The 20,885-nt window shown below is 42.6% G+C and overlaps 1 protein-coding gene across 1 annotated transcript; it reads left to right on the top strand.

Moving 5' to 3' along the window:
• Positions 1-217: 217 nt before the first annotated feature.
• Positions 218-19,971, top strand: PSMA5 (proteasome 20S subunit alpha 5). Its single transcript, XM_044005518.1, has 9 exons — positions 218-594; positions 3,389-3,455; positions 5,922-6,048; positions 7,903-7,970; positions 9,064-9,171; positions 9,279-9,337; positions 11,448-11,550; positions 13,586-13,672; positions 19,714-19,971. Exons 1-9 carry the CDS (start codon positions 566-568, stop codon positions 19,789-19,791), a joined length of 726 nt encoding a protein of 241 aa, XP_043861453.1. The 5' UTR covers positions 218-565; the 3' UTR covers positions 19,792-19,971.
• The last annotated feature ends 914 nt before the right edge of the window (positions 19,972-20,885 follow it).

Here is a 20,885-nt window from a genome sequence, read left to right as displayed (position 1 = left end):
GAGCTCGTAGCCGGGAGGACCAAGGAGCCCGAGGCTCGAGGAGCCTCTCCCAGGCTTCCCCGTCCAGGCCTTGTTCGATAAACCATGGCCGGAGGAGGAGGTGCAGAACGAAGTCGAGTCCTGGGCATGTCACCGGGTAAGGAAGCCGCAGGAAAGCCAGCATGGGGCCAGCGAGGCACGCGGCACTTCGCTTCTTTCCAGGCCTGGAGGTTGATCCATCTTGGGCTTCTCTAGAGTACAGGAATCTTTCCCATCCTTCCCAGGCCGGGCTTCCCTTAGCAACCACCCGCTCCTCTAAGCGGAAGGACGGTTCTTGGCCCGCCCCTCGCCTGGGTTTCCTAAACTAATCGGAGCCATGCCGGGAAGACCGGGACCCAATCACGTCGGGAAGAACTACGTCCAGCCAATGAGAGGTCGGAATTAGAGGGCGGGCTGTAGGGGTCGCGGGCGCCTGCGCTGTTTGGGCCCAGGGCGCTCCGTGGGGGATTTCTCGTACGTCCGGGGCCGGTGGAGGCACGTTGGGCCTGAAGAGTGTCTGTGTGGCCGCTGATTCCTGCCCCTCACCATGTTCCTCACCCGGTCCGAGTATGACAGGTTCGTGCTGGCGGAGGAGTCCCAGGGGCAGACGGGTGGAAAGAGAGGCTCGGAGAGGGGCAGGCCCCGAGCCTGGCCTCGGTTCTGCCTTGTCATGAGGCTCTCCAGGAGCTGGATCGGCGCGGGCCCGGGAACATACAGGCCGCCGGCCTTAGGCTCGGGGCGAGGTCCGCGCTTTGTGCCTCCGGCCGCTGCTGAGTCATCGTAAGCTGTGCGGAAGTGAAAAGCCCCGGCTTGGGCTCCGGCAGCGGGGCAGAGGACCCGAACTAGCCTGTGCCCCGGAGGAGGGCAGCAGGAAGTCCTCCCGAGGGCCCTCGGCCCAGCGGGTAACGCGGTGGAAGTCGAAGTGCAAATGAATGAGAGCTCCGTGGGGTGGGCTGGGGGGTCCCAAATCCCTCCTCCCCTTCAGAATACAGCAGGGCTTTTCTTTCCTCCAAGGGGCTCAATGAGCCCCTCGAGCTGCACAAGATGGAATAGTGCATCCAGGGATCTGTAGTCCTAAGCATAGCCTTGTATCCGACTGATTTAATCTGAAAAGCAGGAGTTTATATACATGGTTTTCATCATGCTGGTCCTTTCCCTTTGCAACCTCTAAGAGTGGACTTTCATTTTAAAAAAGCTGTTTTTCCTCTAGTGAAAGTTAGGTCAGATTATAGGTAGGACACCTCACAACCTTCATTTTTACAATTCCATTTACTAGGCTCGGGAAATCGGGAAAGGGGATCTTAAGAGACAACTTAGCTAGGCCGAAAGAGGGAAGCCAGAAATGCAACATTATGTTTGCCACGGGAACTTTTGCTTTCAGTTTCTGGTTTTATCAGTTTTGTTTTGGCACAATATGTTTTTCTGAAGTCCCTTCCTACTTTTAAATTCTGAGTTTGTAGAAGTAGATGTTTTTTTCCTTCTACAAGTCTGAACAATAGTAAAGTTGAGAAGCGAGTTTGATGTAAATATATTTGCTGTTCTGTCAGTCGTATTAAAGGAGGGTAATTTTTCCTTCGCTTTCTTTATTCTGTAAAAAGATATGTGTGAATGTACAATGTAGAAATGTGAAATTTCACAGACTTAGAGGCTATCTAGTCTTTCTGCCCCCGTTTTACAGAAGAGGAAACTGAGACCCAGAGAAGTGACCTGCCCCATGGTCACAATGGTAGTGACAGAGACAAGATTTGAATTTAGGTACTCCTGTTCCAGGGCAGTACTCTTTCCACTGTATTTTCTTCAGCTTTCAAGACTTGCTTTTGTCCAGGCTTACATTTTTTCTTTTCTTTTCTTTTCTTTTTTTGTCTCTGTGGTATGACATCAGTGAGGTGAGCACATTTTAGAAAATCATTATCTCCACTGACCTTTATTAAACTCCTATTTGCAAATGATACACTCTTTACTAAATGTTATGTACATTGAGGAGAATGCAATGGCAAAACCATCTTATGGAAAGTAATACTTGTATATACTTAACTATAATTCAGGACAGACTTAATAAATATAAGACAGTAAGAATTAGGTGCCACCAGATTTCAAAGGGAAAGAAACCATCTGGTTGAGAGAAGGTTTGTGGCGAAAGTAGCATTTGACCTGGGCTTTTTAGGGTAAACGTGACTTGGCTAGATGCAGGTGGGAAATTAAGGCTTTGTTTAGGGACCAAGGTAGTAGGAATTTAGGTTAGATTAAGAGAGTAATGGGTGATAAAGGTAAATAAACTATCTTGAGGTCCACTCCTGGAGTGCTTTTAGTACCAAACTAAGAAGTTCAGATTTTGTTTGGTAAGTAGTGGAGAGCCACTGAAAGTTTTTGAGCAGGGGAATGACATGATGACAGCTATAGTGCAACTAATAATCTCTGGTGCGTAGGATGGATTAGGTGTAGAAAGAGACTGAAATCAGGGAGATGATCTAGGAGACTATTAAAATAGAGGTGAAAGGTAAATAAAAAGTAAGGACCTAAACTAGGATCATGGCTGTAAGAATGGGCTGGGAGTAGTGGGGGTGGGATAGGACTATTTAAACTTAGGAAGCACATTTGTGTGATATGGTATAATGGGGCACTGTTTATAGAGTCAGGAATCATGATTTTTAGCTGTACTGTGCCATTTATCTAATTCCTTCCTTAGTTCATCTGCAAAATGGGAAGAGCAGTACGTGCAGCCCAGTTTACCACGGGGCGGGTGTGAAAAAAGCACTTTGTAACTGTGAATTATTACAAGAATGCTGGATTCAGAATTAGAAGACTTAGACTCAAATCAGAGTTACACTATTTACTATCTCTGTGACCCTTTAGGCAAGTTATCATTTCTCTGGGCCTCAGTTTCTCCATCCATAGAACGAAGGGGTTACTAAAGTCTTTTTCAGTTCTAAGATTCCATGACCAAGACCCTGGACACAGACACATTCTCTGCCTTCTAGAAGCATGCAATCTAAAACATATAACATGATGGAGGCAAATGGGTAGAAGGAATAACTAAAGCGGATCTAAAAGTAACGTCACCTGTCTATAAGGAGTAATTACAACTTAGGGAGCAGGGCAAGAATGAGATCATAACATTTGGAGATTGCCTAGTGAGATATGGGGGCATAGAACCAACCCAGTTAGGGTTAAGCAGTGGAAGTCATTGGTTGAGTCTAGAAAGAGTCTTCTCTACTTACAGGTCTCATTCTTTTGAGTGTGTTATTTAGTATGTGGTGTGGTTGTTACCTATGGTAATATGGAAGAGAAAAGCATACCATCCTAACTGAGCAATTGATAGAGACTCAATTTTACTGTCTGCTGACACTTCTTAATGACTCTTTCACTGCAGGGGTGTAAATACTTTTTCTCCTGAGGGAAGATTATTCCAGGTGGAATATGCAATTGAAGCCATCAAGGTATGGTAACACTGACCTGTTTGAAACATCTCTCCATAGTTATATTGCAGAGTATTTTGAAATTGTTCTTTGCTTAAGATCTTTTCAAAAGTTCAGCTGCAGGCCCCAAACTCCTTATTGGAAGAGCATTTGGGATTTACTTGACAGTAGCAGCAGCTCCCATTCATATAAATCTTTTTGTCTGTTTGCCTTTCTCAGAATTTAGTGTTCTTTGTGTGTGCCTTGAGCAACAACATATGGGAAAAAATACCTGTAACCATTTCAGGCCCTTTTTTTCAGCATCAGATGAGGAAGGCAACTTCATAATGACATTAGCAGGTTCTTGGTGGTATTTTGATACGTGCAATCAGGGCAGATACAAGATATTAACATTTCTGGCATTGTTAGTCACTATGGGGAGGAAAAGTACAGTTATCCCCAGAAAGAAAGGTCAGAATGCAGAAGAGAATGTTCTGGAACTTAGACTGGATATTTTGTATCTTTAGAGCCACCTGAGAATTGTTATTTTTTATTGAAAAGAAAACCTACTGAAGGAAAGCTATTTAGATGTTTGACATTTGAGGATAAAAACCCAGTCCTAGACACTGGCCACTGAATTTCTTCTAGTATTTGTGAGGACTTATGTCCCCAGAACTGTGCTAAGTGCTTTCAATGGGGTGGAGGAAATAGGAACATGAGATACCTACAGCCTTAAACTTATTTGGGATTATTAATATACATTAAACAGTAAGGGGGCAGGGAAGGGAGGTAGATAGAGAAGGGGATAAGCATTTATTAAACACCTACTATATGCCAGATACTTTGCTAGGTCACTTGGATACTAACCCAATGATGTGATGAAGATTTTTAAGTGCATTTGGAGTTGAGAAGGGAGATAGTGTAGTCAAAGAAGGCTTACTTGAGGAGATTGGACTTGAGCTGGCCCTTGAAGAAGCAGTAGGATTTGGATGAGGCAGTAGACTTTCCACACAGGAAGCAACATTAGTGAAAACACACTGTGTGCAAGACACTGAGGAAATAAATGGCTTAGATTGCAGTTGAGCTTTTGAACTGGGGAAGAATAGGAAAGTTTGGGCATGATACCAAAGGGAATTGAGAGCCATTGTTGGTTCTTCAGGTAGGAAAGAACAGGAGGAAAACAGTGTTTGAGGAAGATGAGTGGAGCATCCATATGCAGGATAGATTGAAGTGGAGAGAAACCAGAAGGAACATAGGCTGCTGTAGCAATCCAGTCATGAGGTGGTGGGGGTCTGGACCAGTGGGGGCAGATAGAATGGGAAGAAGAAGAAATCTGAAGAAGATTATGGGAGAGACGATTCATGTCATTTGAGTTACTGTGTTTTGTTCTTTTTGGCAGGTTTAAAAATCCAGTTTTGTGCCAAAAAAGAATTTTGTCACTGTGCTCACAAACCTAGTGAATATCATTGGATCAGAACAGCAACAGCTGAGGGCAGAAAGACTGTCTTAGGGAGACAGCGCAGAGTTTGGCTGAGCTCTCTCATTTGGGCTCTTTAATCCCTGTTTCCAGTTTTCTAGGGCTGGAACCTTCCAGTTCATTTTTGTTTTTGTTTTTTTTTTGGTTTTTGCAGGCAATGGGGGTTAAGTGACTTGCCCCGGGTCACACAGCTAGTAAGTGTCAAGTGTCTGAGGCCGCATTTGAACTCAGGTCCTCCTGAATCCAGGGCCGGTGCTCTATCCACTGCGCCAATTAGCTGCCCTCTCCAGTTCATTTTTTAATTTAGAATATCCTCTTGGGGCAGCTAGTTGGCGCAGTGGATAGAGCACCGGCCCTGGATTCAGGAGGACCTGAGTTCAAATGCGGCCTCAGACACTTGACACTTACTATGTGTGACCCGGGGCAAGTCACTTAACCCCCAATTGCCTTAGAAAAAAAAAGAACATCCTCTTAAATATTAGCTTAAAGTTGATCCCTTTTCTGGTGTTCTTCAAACAGTGGTATGACTTTATACATCTTAGAAATATTAAAATAATAATAATAGTAGGATCCAATAATAATATAGCACTTTAGAGTTTATAAAGGGCTTTCCTGCATTGGCTTATTTGAGGCTCCCAGCAGCCCTGTAAGGTAGATGGTCTTAGTATTATTCCCATTTTACAGATGAGATTTACTAAATGCAGATGTAGTCATATTCTTCCCATTTTCTGCATCTACTTGACTTACAAAGGTTGGGTATTGCCCAAGGTTGGAGAGGCTGTAAATGGCAGGGCCAGAAGTCAGAGCCCAGTATCCTGAGTCTCAAGTGTTCTTTTCATGACACTATATAGCAAGTATGACCCAGGGCAGATATAGACCTTTCCCGGGAGCTCTGGTTCCTCTTCATGCAGAAGTACATTTGGTTGAAGTGTCAGTCTAACCAAACTGTGTAGGTAGTTTTGTGCCAGTGAGTGTGTTAGGCTGTTGTTCCTATTTACTGCTGTTTATAACTGGAGCATCTCTGTCCTTAGCTTGGCTCCACAGCCATTGGGATCCAGACGTCAGAGGGCGTGTGCCTCGCTGTGGAGAAAAGAATCACCTCCCCACTTATGGAACCCAGCAGCATTGAGAAAATCGTAGAGATTGATGCTCATATAGGTAAGGGGTGGGGGAAGACTCTCCCATGAGATCAGGCCTGGTTAGTCAGTCTCCCACGGTGCTCCAGGGCAGATTCATGAAATGTGGGTTCATCAGGGTAGACCCTGAGAAGTATAGAAATTCTCCTCTCAGAAGGTACTGGCTTCTGATAGCTGGTTTTCCAGGCATCAGGCCAATGGGGCATAACTGGAGGAGCAGGAAGCAGCAGCTGCAGCACTCATTTGTGTTTAACTTACTCCCCAAAGTGCCCTTCCCCCTCAAATTTAGACTTGGCAGACCAGAGAGTTGTTGAAATGTGTAAAGGATTGGTCATAGGCCAGCTCCCTACGGTGGCTGTGTCTTCATTGGTGCATAATGTTAGCCCTGGAAGGGGGCCACTTGCTCTAAATGGAGACGCTCAGAGACAGTAGGCCAAGACTGTCCCCTAGGAAAATTGGGGGCTCTTAAAACAGATCTTCTGCATGACCAAGGTTAAGAGAATGAGCAGAATAGAGCCTTCCACTGAATGTGGCTTTCCTCCCTTTTCTGGGGGTTCTCTTATTTAACCCTGTCCCTGTTACTACAATCCCTTGTATGTAGCTCCTGGCATCTCTGTGGTACTTCAGTGTGAACAGTTCTACTTATTTATAGCATGGCATTTGAATTAGCTATCCAAAGGCAATTTTGTGGTGACCTCTCTACTTATTGGCCTAATGTCTCTCAGGTAGGACAGTTGGTTGCCTTGCCTGGGTGGCTTTCAGACTACAGAATTGGGTTTTTCACTTGAAAAAGCTCTCCTTGAGAGCTTGATACTGGGTAGTATTTATAGATAAGGAAACTGAGCCCTAGAGAGGAAGTGACCATTCAAGGTCAGCACAGTGACTCAATTAACTAAATATTGCATGTTCCCTTTTCGTGTGGTCACTGACTTTATGGAGGTGGCTTAGCAGTCACCTTTGCCTCTTATTTTGGTGTTATCTCCTGTTAGCGCCTCAGCGTATGTATCATTTGTAACTATTCATTTCTAACACAGACACCTGGTCTGAATTTGGGACTGGCAAGTGGAAAGGTCCTTTGCTATAGCCAGGGACAGAACCATTTTGTCCAGTTGACATGGGGACCTTTTTCAGGTGTGGGGAGAGAAATGTTAATTAACTTCTTATAAGTTCATCGTCACTCACGAAGTCCTCAGATTAAAAGTGCTAAAGAAATTGCTCAGGAGTGTCTTGTAGATGGAAGTTTTCCTGGTGTTTTCTGTGTGCACTACCACCTGGTCCCCTGTGTCATACATGGTCAGGAACTAACTTCTTAAGGGGCACTCTGGCATGGTGAACAAGTAGTGTACTGGACTTGGAGTCAGGAAGACTTGGATTTGAATCTAGCTATTGACACTTAATAGCTATATGACTATGGGCAAATCATTTAATTTTTCGGAGCCTCAGTTTTCTTTTCCGTAAAATGAGGGTAAGTGGTTGTTAGAGGGTTGTTGGAAGACTTAAATGAAATGTCTGCAGAGTCCTTTGCAAACCCTTAAAACATGTAAGCCTCTTAATCCTTTAAGGTAGGTACCCTAGACATTACCTGTTTCTTTTCAGAGTGTTACATAAACGGCAGCTTTTAGTGTTGACAGCTGGCCTTCAGTTCTCATCTCTGCTGTGGGTTTTCCCCCAGTTTTTTGGAACGTGGTTGCACTTGGATACAAAGTGGTTTGCTTATCCTGTCTGTTGGGTAGTACAGCCTGAGGGTCACTGAACAGCTGCCATTGTTCCACTCCAGAAATTGCAGCATTTCATTAATAGGTGAAATGTTAGGAAGCATCCAAGAGAGAAACTGGAGAGATTTACCCAGCGGGTCACTGTTGCTTCTGCATTGCAGGTTGTGCCATGAGTGGGTTAATTGCTGATGCAAAGACTTTGATTGATAAAGCCAGAGTGGAGACACAGGTAATGAATGCTTCTAGACATCTCTCCTCTTTAGCATGTGGCCAGCATTCTTTCCCTGGGGGTGACGCTGCCACCCCAGACTGTACTGCACTTCTTTCTATTGGTGTCAGATACTGTGCATGGGGATTCTTTGGGGTTGAACCCACAGTTGTCACTTGCCTGAGGCTCAGAGCCCCACTAGCCAAACCTCCTTGCTGAAAGGATGCCCCAAGTGGAATAGCTGTTGCCTGCATTTTTGTTGCCCTTGCTCGGATATGAAGTAAGAAGTTGCATTGTGTTTGGTACCAAAGGAGGGGGTCAGGAGCTGAAGGACTCGCTTCCTGGGCGCTGGGTGCAGGCTTAGACTCCAGTTGGGACTGCCCTGTGCAAGATAATCAGCCTTCCTAGACTTGGCTTTCCACCTGTAAAGCGAACGTTATCTCCAAGGTCCCTTTCATATCTTACATTTGATCCTTCGGCCTTCCAGATAACACTTTTCTTTTGGTGAATGATAATTTGTGTTGAGTGTCTAATCAAAATGCTGATTTATTGGGATTTTCTGGGTTGTTTTTACTCTTTCTGAGTGCCTGCTTGGATCAAGTGAGATAATGTATCTAAAATGCTTCATAGAACTTAAAGTGTTATGTGTCACTTGCCATTTTTATTGTTACTATCTGAAGGACAAGCTAGTAAGAAAAAGTTATGAACTTAAAAATTCTTTGAACTTATTTATAAGGTTGCTTTCAGTACCTTTGTAAATAAAGGTAAATTTTTCTTTTAATATTTAAACAAGGGTAAATGTGAGGACCTCTAGGAAGTCCTTGCATTCATTCTCTAAAGATCCAGAGTTTGGTTTTCTGAAATTAGCCCTTTGTATCTGGATTGGGGTGAACCATGACTCATTGCTTGGAGTCCCGATACGCTTTCTGTACTAAGATTTTTGGGATACCTCGTATTTACTGATTATTTCCAAAACAGTTTGTTTCATTTTCATTAAGTCCCAAGAAACTGAGGCCATGTCCTCCTGGTTCCATCAGCCAAAGGTGTTTACAACTGTAGCCACCTAGCAGTATGGTTAAAACAAAGGTTATACCATATTTTGCTGTTCCCTTAGAACCACTGGTTCACCTACAATGAAACAATGACTGTGGAGAGTGTGACCCAGGCTGTTTCCAACCTGGCTTTGCAGTTTGGGGAAGAGGATGCAGATCCTGGTGCCATGGTAAGTATGTTGTTAGTGTTGAATTTTCTCCCTGCTCTATATGACTTAGGACACTGTTAAGAGTCACCAGTTTCTTATTTCTGTCATTCCTCCTGCTCTCATTCTAGTCTCGTCCATTTGGAGTGGCATTATTGTTTGGAGGAGTTGATGAAAAAGGACCACAGCTGTAAGTCATTTTTTGGTTCCCTTATAAGGGATTCTTTTTGTTTGGCAAAATAGCAGTAGCTTTCAGGCACCAGAAGGAGATGTTCTTCAAGCCAATACAGAAAGTATTCGGAAGTTGTTGGAAGAGAACTTCTCAGAACACAAGAGACCACTGCTACTGTCTAACCTACCTCGATTGCCATATCTTTCTTCTCAGGACTTAAGATGAGTTATGAGGAAAATCGCACTCAATTAACAAGTCAATGGGAAAGTGAGGAATTCATTAGATTATTGTCCAGGGAAGGTCTGTGGAAAGTATCTGGGGTTGTCGGGGTTTTGTTAGTTTTTTTCTGCCATGAGCTAATACCTTCATAATACTGGTGTCAGGAAGATAGCACAAACACATCTTATAGGCTATTGGTGTTCTTTCAAGCTTTTCCTATATGCAGTTATGTTTTGGAAAGTGCCATTTGACCCATGGCATGTGAGAGTCAGTGTTATAATTGGGTTCTAGTCTGATTTCATAGCTCACACACTATACAGTCTGGGAAAGGGAAAATCCTGGAGGCATACTTGGCCATGGATGGAAGATAGGCTCAGTGGCGGCATAGTTCCAGCAGCTTTTGGCTTTGACACCACCCACCTGAGGGTCTGCATTGGACTTACTGAGATATAGGAGAACCTGATATTTGGGTGTTTGCTGCAAGTCAGGGGTGACTTTGGCCAAGTTGTATAACCTCTGTGGCCCTCAGGAAGGTTTGGCCTAAGTTTAAAACTATCTCTAGTTTATCTCTCCCTTTCTCTGCCTCCCCCCCTACCTTACACACACACACCCGCGTGTGTACATGCATACAGATCTGTACATGTATATACACACACATGGAAAAGAGAATTGAGAGGGCTTTTGTGCGAGCACTGTTAACTGGGATCAATCCTGTTTGGAAAGAGATTGTATTTCAATTTAGTTGTAGTTTTGTATCTCTAGGCAGCATGATGCAGTGAATAGGGAGTCAGATTCTTGCTCTTGAGAGAGTTTTGTATCCAGTAGGTTTCACATGGACCCTTTGGAACCTTTGTACAGTGTGACGCTTGGTCAGTTGGCTCTGCTTCAGAAGGTACCCAGAGCTCCTTGCAGGAAGTCTATTGCAAGAGAGCTAGAGGCCAGGACTAGCTGGGGTCAAGTCCCATCTCCAGCCCATACTGTAACTGATCAAGTCACATCCCCTCTCGGTGCTTGAGGTCAGTGGTGTCAGCTCAGAGAAAACCACATGATACATAAGGATCCCTCTAGGCCACACTGACTTTGAAAGCCGTGTATTAGTATTATCTACATTTTATTATGTTTTTAATCTGGTTCAGGCTGCACTTAGCAGTGTAGTGGGTCATATGTTTGACTCCTCTCTTCCAGACAATTCCATAAGACTATTCTAAGTTGCAGAGAAGGTACTGACCTAAATTGGTAGAGGAAGTTCCCTCTACAGATGAAATCACAGGTCTATTCTCTCTCCTTCCCCCTATTTCTTTGTATCTTTAAGATACAAAATTTCAGAACATCTCTTTGAAATGACTTCATTTGGAGTCCAAAGGCCCTCGATTAAAATAGGGCCCCATATTTTTCTAGGGATGTTTTTTGTTTTGTTTTTTTGGCAGGGCAATGAGGGTTAAGTGACTTGCCCAAGGTCACACAACTAGTAAGTGTCAAGTGTCTGAGGCCACATTTGAACTCAGGTCCTCCTGAATCCCCAGGGCTACTGCTTTATCCACTGCACCACCTAGCTGCTCCAGGCTTCATATTTTTCATGTGAAAAATGAGAGTATTGCACTAGATCTTCTCTAAGGTCCTTTTGTTCTAATCCTATGATCAGTTATTTGCTGAGCACCATCAAGTGTTATACATACATGAAGACTTTTTTTCTTCTAAATCCTAGTCACTGCTGTTTGTTTTCTTAAGAACCCTAGATGCCTTTGTTCTCTTGCCTGAATCTCTGTCCCCCTGTATCATTTGGATTTTCTTTTCCCTTTATTACTTGACTGGGTATTTAAGAAATTGTGCTTGAATTCCATAGAGTTGTGTGATGTCAAATGCTTATCCAGGTGATGCATTTTAATTCTCATCTTTTTACAACTGGTAGGTTTCATATGGACCCTTCAGGAACCTTTGTACAGTGTGATGCTCGAGCAATTGGCTCTGCTTCAGAAGGTGCCCAGAGCTCCTTGCAAGAAGTTTATCACAAGGTATGCAGACTTGATCAGGGTGTTTTCTGTGTAGACTATAGCTGATTCTTAAAGCAACTGGGTATTCAACCCAAACACTTTAGGGTCCTAAGTTTATTTGAAATTTCTCAGTCTCAGAGAAAAAACTAACCAAGTTTGTTTCCTTCCACAGTGGGAAAGAAACATCTAATATCTGTGCTTCTCTATGCTTCTTTTTTCTCTGCACTATCATTCAGGAGGTTAAGGGCAGCGATCATCTCACGTAACCCCCAGTAGTATCTCTGAATTACGTGAGTGTCAAGTAGGCTTTAGTTTATGGTTGGACACATTTAGGTTGCAGAGATAGATCACAGCAAAGTAGGGAATGCAGTTTGTATTCTGAATTATGAAGCTCCTTCTTAAACTTAATGGGCATAATCTATTGGAGGTCACCAGAGAACATAAACTTCTTTTTAAAGTGAACTTAAAGGGGCAGCTAGGTGGCGCAGTGGATAAAGCACCGGCTCTGGATTCAGGAGTACCTGAGTTCAAATCTGGCCTCAGACACTTAAGATTTACTAGCTGTGTGACCTTGGGCAAGTCACTTAACCCCAATTGCCTCACCAAAGAATTAAAAAATAATAATAAATAAATAAATAAAGTAAACTTAAGTAACAAAAGATATAAAACCATTTTCCCAAATTTCCTCTAAGATAAAGAACCCTAGAGGAATTATCTGTAATTGTTCTGGTGCTTTAGATTAAAGCCCCATTTTGTGAATATGTATGTATATATTTAAATATTCATTAATTCATTTTACTTGTTATCCTAACTAGGTTTTAACTTTATTACTACTTAAAGTAATGACAGGTTTTTTTTCCCCTTAAAAATAGTACAGACTTTTAAAACCAATTTTTCCATTGATTCTTTTGGGGGGATTTTCATCATTGTCACTTCCAAGTTTCTACCCCTTATCCTTAATAGAATCCTTTTTAGTGATAAAGACATGAGAGCTAAACAAAATGGGCCAACGTGATGACTGTGTGCACAAACATAGGACTCATTCCTCACCCTTAGTCCAGTCCAGTGCCCTCCTCCTGAAAGGAGAGAGGTATGTTTTATCTTCTGTTCTCCAGGGCCTAGATTCCTTTGTGTGTAATTTAAGATTCTAAATGTGGATTCTAATCTGTTCCCCCAGTTTGGGGGAAACTGACTAAAAATCACTGATAAAACGAGTTTAGGTTTTTAAGGGTTTATTGGAAAATAGAAAGAAAAAGATTGAGAACAGAATTCTAACAGCCTGGCATTCCTATCTTTCCTCAAATCTCCTGTGAAGTCCTCTGCCGCCACCACCATCAAGTCTGGAAGCCAAAAAAAGGGCCCGCGCTCTCTGCGCAGGCTCCCTTTCCTCCTTCCTGTCTCCTCCCAGACCATAGGAGGCTCCTCCAGTTGATTGGCTGGTAGACTTGATAGACAGCACCCATGAGCAAACGTCATTTCCTGACGCCAAGGAAAAGCCACAATGCCTCTGAGGCATTTTCCTCATGGTGGAGCTCTCCATAGCAAGTCTCCAGTAGGTGGCGTCATTCCAATCATTACAGTCCCCCCTGTTGTTCCTCAAGAAACAAAATGTTTCCTTGACGGAACATTTGTCTTTTAGTGTTGTTTGCCTTTACACTAAGGTGGTTGCTGTGTTCTTTTGGTCTTGCTTATTTTACTGTGTATCAGTTCAAATAAATCTCACCAAACTCCTATGAATTCCTCTTATATTTATCATTTACATGATACAGTATTTTTACATTCAAAAACCACTATTTGTCCGTATTCCAACTGATGGGTACCCACTTTCTTTCTGGTTTTTTGCCATGTTGTTGTTGCCATGTTTATTTGGTATATACGTAGGGCCTTTCTTCTGTCTTTAACCTCCATAGAGTACACGTGCAGTGATTGCTTCCACAGCAGGTGGGGCAATTTGCACTTCCCACTAAGGTATTAGGACAGCCTTTTTAAAGGGAGGGTGATTTGCTTCCTGAGTAGTACCTTATCTACAACCCTTCCTCCCTTTTTTTCCCCCAAGGCTATGACCCTGAAAGAAGCAATCAAGTCATCACTCATAATTCTCAAGCAAGTGATGGAGGAAAAGCTGAATGCAACTAACATAGAGGTACCCTGGGGGCTCATGTCTTTTTCTTCCTGTACTATAGCTCTGTAGGCTCTTATTGAGAACTTGGGGGATATCATCAACAGGCCCTGCTTTTCACCTCTGCATTTCTCTACTCTACTCATTTAACAGCTTCATATATAGGAAAGATTGTCGCTGAAATATATTTCAGGCCACTTGGACAAAAAAAGGAAATAGATGAGAATTCCAGGGGAGGATTACTAACCCAACCCATAGGGTAGGGGTCTAAAGTGATCCACATATCTATAAGAGTACTCTCACTACTCAAAGCAAAACACCTAATAATTCGTAGCTAAGAGGATAGTTTAGGTGGGCTGTGGATAGAGTGCTGGCCCTGGAATCCAGACAGTGTGAGTGCAAATCCAGCCTCAGACATGGACTAGCCGTGTGACCCTGGGCAAGTCACTTCACCCTGTTTGCCTCAGTTTCCTCATCTGTAAAATGAGCTGGAGAAGGAAATGGTAAACCACTCCAGTATTTTTGCCATGAAAAACTCAATAGGGTCATGAAGAGTCAAGCATGACTGAAATGACTCAACAACAACAAGATCATTTCCCCTTCCAAAGGGTAGAGGGCCTAACAATGGCAGTCTCTCTCCTAGATCTGATTCTTACCAGCAAATTCTTCAGGGAAAAAGACAGGATTGTAGGACATCCTAGGAGGGATGAAAAGCTGCCAAGAATGAAATATGGACAGCCATTCTGATGAGGAGAGGTGGTCTGGAGAGACCGACATAGATACAGAGAGGATTTATTGGCCGGAGTTTTTTAAAATACCCCTATGAAAGGTAGAAGCAAAGACAGTAACAAAGGAGAAATGCAGAAGCAAAGTTTAGACCTGTGATATTAGGAATGCTGAAGCTCAGAATAAGTTGCGGCTGATGAGGACAACTAACAACAAGAAAGGTTTGTTTGATTTGGATTTTTAGCTCAGTTGAGGGTAAAGAGTCTCAAAGAAGGAATAGTGCTTTGGGCACGTGTGGAACATGTGCCCTTTTTTGATATTGATTCCATTTTCTTGATTAAAGGAGAATGATATTTGAACTAAAAAAGAACAAAAATGATTACTGCAGAGTTAGTTGTAGAGAGATATGGCACACCTAGTTTCCCTGGATCAGATCATGAGGCCCTTATGAACTAAATCCCAAGATAATGAAAGAGCTGAAATGTGTGATTGCTCAGTCACAGTCAGTCATCTTTGGGAGGCCATGCATAGGAGAGGAGAAGAGTAAATGTTCCGATTTTCAAAAGGAAAGAGAATGGAGTCCACTAATGATAAGCTGGTAGGCTTGACTTTGACTCCTGGCAAATTACAGAATGTCTTATTAGAGGGATGGGTAGTGAGCATGTAAAAGAAGAAGCAGTGATCCAGAGTCCATGTGATGTCATCAAGCACGTATCATTATAGGTATCAGCCTGGTAGATCAGGGAATGCTGTATATATATCTAGATTTCAGCAGAGTATCTTGACAAGTTTTTATGTTGTATTTGTAGACAAAATGAATTTGAAATTAGATGAATTGTTGTATCCAAAGAGTAATCATTAATAATTTAATATTGGCTTGGAAAGAGGGCTCTAGTGGATAGCCACACTCAAAGAATAGTCATTAATGTTTCAGTATCAACAAGGTGGGAGCTCCCTAGGGATCTGTCCTTGACTGTGCTTTTTAACATTTTTATCAGTGACTTAGATAAAGTCACTGGTTGTAGGCTTGTCAAATTTCTAGATAACACAAAGCTGGAAGGGGTAACTAATACACTGGATAATAGTCAATATCCAAAAAGATCTTGATGGGCTAGAACATTGGGCTGAATTCATTTGGGATAAATGTAAGGTCTTGCCCTATATACCAAAAAGAAAAAAATCACCTCCACTAATATCAGATGGAGGAGGCATGGGTAAACAGTTATTCTGAAAAGGATCTGGGGGCTCTGGTGGACTCAAAACAAATCGTCAGTGTGACGTGGCAACCAATAGCTAATGCATTAGGAGAGGCACGGTTTTCAGGAATAGGAAGGTGATGGTCCCACTGCCCTTTGCCCATGTCAGATGTCACCCGGAGTATTGCATTTGGTTCTGGGCACTACAGTTTAAGAAAGATATTGATAAACTGGAGAACGTCCAGAGGACGAGCCATGAATTCATGACATGGGGATAGTTTGAAAGCTCTGGGCACGTTTAGTCTCCAGAAAAGATGAGTTGTGTTCAAGTGATGTGATGATGGATGTGATTGGGTCCATTCTGCTGGTCCTCAGAGGGTCAAATCGGGAGCAATGGGGGAAGTTTCAAAGACACCAGTTTAGGCCTGATGTCAAGAGAAATTTCCAATTCTAGCTTTCCAGAAAGGGAATAGCTTGCCCAAGAGGTGACAACTTTCCCCTCCTTGCAAGTCTCCAAGCAGAGGATGGACAGACACTTGTCAGACATGTCAGCGGAAGGATTCCTTTGCTTAAGGGCTGTGGAGATCCCTTGCTTACACCTTTCATATTCTGTGATATGCTTATCAGATTAGGGACAGCAATGAATGGAGTGCTAGACTTGGAGGCCAGAACACCTGAGTTCAGATTCTGCCTCAGATACTTAGGAGTTGTATAACTTTGGGCAAGTCACTGAACCTCTCTCTCGCTGTTTCCTTACCTATAAAATGGGGATAATAATAGCACCTACCTCACAAGATTGTTGTGGAAATCAAATGAGACAACAGTGTAAAGCACTTTTCAAATTTTGTAGCGCTAGATAAATGCTAGTTATTATTTTTTGCAGACCAAAAGCTGGCAGGGATAAGTAACACACTGAAGACTGTTAGGATCCCAAAAGATCTTGACAGGCATTAACATTGGGCAGAATCTAATGGCATTTATTAGGGTTACATCTAGAGTCATACTTGGTATCAAAAAGTCACCTTCACAAATGCAAGGGGGGGATGGTCTGATTAGAGAGGAGTTCATCTAAAAGATGCTAAGGGTATTGGTGGCTGTGGTGGCTAAAAGTGGAATCTGTGCATCTCATTAACAGAAGCACGATCGTTTGTGTTCTGCCCTGATCAGAACACCTCAGGAGTGTTATCTGTATTCTGCTGTAGACACTACATTTTAGGGAGGACATTGATAAGCCGAGCAGTGTTCAGAGGAGAGCAGTGAGGTTCGTTGAACCTTGAGATAATGATTGAGGATCAGTGGGAGGAGCTGGGGATGTTTAGAGGAGAGAAGACCAAGTTTAGGAAGGCCATGATGGCCACCTTGGATTTGAGGGGCTGCTGTTCCCCCACGCCTCCTCCATCTGCTTATCCTCCCAAGAACCAATGGGCTGTACTGGCAAAGAGGCGAACAAAGGCTTGATGTCAGGAAGAACTTCCTCTCGTTGAGAGCTGCCCACAAAAGGAACGGGCTGCCTTGGGAGATGGTGAGCAGGTTCTGCTATATGAGAGGGAGGCAAGGTGACCCTTATCTGGTGTGTTGGGGGGGGGATTCCTGTTCAGGTCTAGCTTAGACTAGGTGGTAGTGGAGACCTTTCCAATTCTGAAAGTCTGTGATTCTGTGAATTTTGAGCAAAGTGGTAGATTTGACAACACTTTGAAAAAGTGCAACCTTTGTCATGTTTATGTATGTTGTCGTATACATTAATGTTACATTTTTAGCCTACAAAAGTAAGGAATTATTATTTTTACCAATTCATATTCAATCCAACAAAATGAGCATGGACTGTGCAGAACACTGGGCTAAAATCTAGAGAAAATGCAAAGTGTAGATAAGATGTGATCCCTGCTGTCATGGAGCTTACAGTCTAACCTGGGGAGATGATGTACAGACTAGCACTCCCTCCCACAATATAGAATGCAATCCATCCATGGTTACCTATTCTCTGCAACCTTTGTCCATGTGGCTACTCCCAAATAACTGCAATAGACCATGAAATAAACGATGGTGATACTCGTAGTGGTGTATTTGTGACTCAGAGGAGAAAGTTGCCTAAAGGATGATGTCTTTGCTGTGAATATTACTTGTCATTTTAATGCATTTTTGATAGCCATCATTTTGCAGGCTGGTTGAGTGTCTTCTCTCTCATCCAACTTCCCACTTCGAATTCCTCCTATCTTTTCAGTACAGTGGTTTCCAAACCTCCTTATATGCCTTACCAAAAGTTTCTGGTAGATTTGATTATCCTTCTTTCCCCTGGCTTTCCTCTTTTCCTTTTTGATGTACCTGAGTGGTATTATTAACCATGAATAATTGAGATAAGAAAGATATGGGGAAAAGAACAGAAAGAAATGAAATTTTAGCACCTGAATTTTGTAATTGTGAAAAGAATTCACTGTTTATATGGGCATTCTTAATTTACATACAATTATTTTGCAACTAAGAGGGACAGGATGTGACACTGTAGATAGAGAGCTGGCCTTGAAACCAGGAAAACCTAGGTTCAAGTCCCACTGTTGAAACACTGACTTGATAATCCTGGACAAGTCATCTAACTTCACAATGCTCGAAATGAACAGTTTTCAAACTTTGACTCTTAAAAACTATTGCGAATGCCCCAAAGAGTTTTTGTTTCTAGGGGTTATATCTATTACATTAGAATTTAAATATCTTAGCAATATTATGAAAATAGCTTTGATCTCTGGGACCCCCTTTGAAAGAGTCTAGGGGATCTCCAGAAGTCCCTAGATCACACTTTGAGAGCCACTGCTCTAGGCAAATTTCTAAGATTCTAAGTTGCAGAAAAGGTGCTGACCTTCATTAGTAGGAGTTTCTCACCTTGGGGTTCTCTATAATAATGGTGGGATAGGTGCAGGCCCCACATCCCCTCTCCCTATTTTTTAGATATGTTGGTGGCTCTTATATCCAGGCACTGGATGTGGTTCTTGAAACTCTGGTGGAGACTTTGGGCTGAGGGTGAGGGGAATACTTCCTTTCTTAATCTAATAATACAAAGTGAAATCTTCAGGTCTCCGTGATGTTCAATTCCAACTTTATCAGACCTTCCAATACAGATAGAGATGGATCCAATGAGGTTATGACTGGAGCTTGGAAGGGACCTTTGAGATAATCAGTTCTACCCTCATCCTTTTTCAGGAGAGGAAACCAAATACATAGGGCAGTGAAGTGACTGGTCCACAGTCACAAAGGTATCAAGGAGCAAAACCAGGTCAAAATCCAGGCCAATCAACTGAATGCCCTTGGCCCACCATTCTAACAGTTGTAAAACTAAGTCCCAGTAATCCCCACTCTTCAGATAATACAGTGGCATATTCGAGGAAAAAGCCATTTAGTTTTTAAGTTTTAAAAGCTGCATGGTCTGATTCAAATGGAATGATTTAAAAAACTAAATACAGGATCCGATTGGAACTTCAAGATGGTATGATAGCATTTGTCCCTGGGTATTGATGGTAAACTTGGTGCTTATAAAACTAAAGAAGTGCTTGAAAGCTCCAGTGGTCTAGGCCATCAGAACATCTCAGCTCCCTCGAATGTACCTTGATGGGCAGAAGGGATCATGACTGCCCATTATCACTGAGTTCCTGTTTCATTGGCTAAACGACATCATTTTTATTATCGGAATTGTAAAAAGAAAAAACTAGATTTTGACACTAGCGAAGTTGTTCTGTGGTCCATAATCTTCAAAACCCACAAAAGAAGCACTGTGTGCAATATGTAGACGTTCTTCAAATCCACTAGAACCATGTTGTCATATCGATAGCCTGGGGGCATTCTTCTTGTTGTAGGTCTAAGGAATTAGACTCCCCCATAGTATTTCCACAAGCTCCTAGTCAGCCAGCAAATGGTGAATTCATTAAAGGAATAAGAAATTTGGCCAATAAAAAGCCCAGAGCTATTTTAGTGACCTGCAGAGCACTGTTCCAGCCTGGAAAAGATATCTTTGGGACAGCAGATCCTTTAGCCCCTAATGAACAGCTGCACTCCCAGCGGCCCCCCTCCTTCCCATGCTGATGTGCCCTGTGCTGAGCCCTGTGCTCCACGGGGTAACCAGCCCAGCTCTCTAACTCTGGCCTTTTTCTCTTCTAGCTGGCCACAGTGGAGCCTGGCCTGAAATTCCATATGTTCACAAAGGAGGAGCTTGAAGAGGTTATCAAGGATATTTGAAGAAAGAAGGATTCTCAAGAGTTTCTACATGACTCTCTTTAACTTTCAACTTTCCTGATTGCAATTTTTATTTGCGCTCTCTACCCTCTGGGAAGTGTCTCCCATGGTAGTTGATGTATGTGTGTTTTTTACAATTTATGTACATAAAGGAAGACTGAAATAAAGAGAAACTGAAAACTGGTTTGTTCTACTGTATCTCATAGTATAGTTTTGTGTCTGTGTGAAGTGCTTATGTTAGAAGGTAAGAGAAAAGATGACATTAATTTTCCCATACTGGGACTCTTTGCTAAAGTCGTGTGCTCTCTCAAGTGTCTTGAGTCTTCTGGCACTTAGAACAACTCAGAACTCATGTCCGTGTAGCCCTTGGAGTTTGTAAATGAATTCAAATTAGTGAAACTCCCCCCTGTGGCCTACAGGGAATAGTGCCACAGAACATCCTTGTCAATCAAACAACTTCTCTTTAATGGATCTTAGGAAGATGATAGTACTGCTCTCCCCGTCACCTCTTCCCCCATACCCCCCAAATAATCATGTTGGGTAGTGATGAGCTATATACTAATTTGGGACTTGTTTTCCCTTGTGACCAACAACATAAGGTGGCTATCTAGTGAGAAGAGTACAGTTGGGTAACTATTTCTGGGAAATACTAATTGGCCCCTGAGATAAAAATTTATGATTCTGGTCTTGCTAAGCATTAGAATATAATCAAACAATGAAGTTTAGAACTAGGTCATTCTTCAATTTTTTTTTTTTGTCGGGGCAAAGAGGGTTTTAGGTGACTTGCCCAGGGTCACACAGCTAGTAAGTGTTAAGTGTCTGAGGCTGGATTTGAACTCAGGTCCTCCTGACTCCAGGGCTGGTCATTTATCCACTGCGCCACCTAGCTGCCCCCTATTCTTCAAATCTTAACTATTAATAGAGTAGAGCTGTGGATATCCAAAAGTTTTTGGGAGGAGACCCTTGCATTTGGTAGAAAATAGGATGAAAGGATGAAAAGTTAACCCGAATAATTGTAGATAAAGAAATGTTGATTGTAATTCACCTCTGAGAGCCACAGAATTATTTCCTTGTCTCTGAGATAAATCTTACTACTT

This window comes from Dromiciops gliroides, chromosome 4, assembly GCF_019393635.1.
Source record: "Dromiciops gliroides isolate mDroGli1 chromosome 4, mDroGli1.pri, whole genome shotgun sequence".
Classification (NCBI taxonomy): Eukaryota; Metazoa; Chordata; class Mammalia; order Microbiotheria; family Microbiotheriidae; genus Dromiciops; species Dromiciops gliroides.
This window is presented reverse-complemented; position numbering and strand designations above follow the sequence as displayed.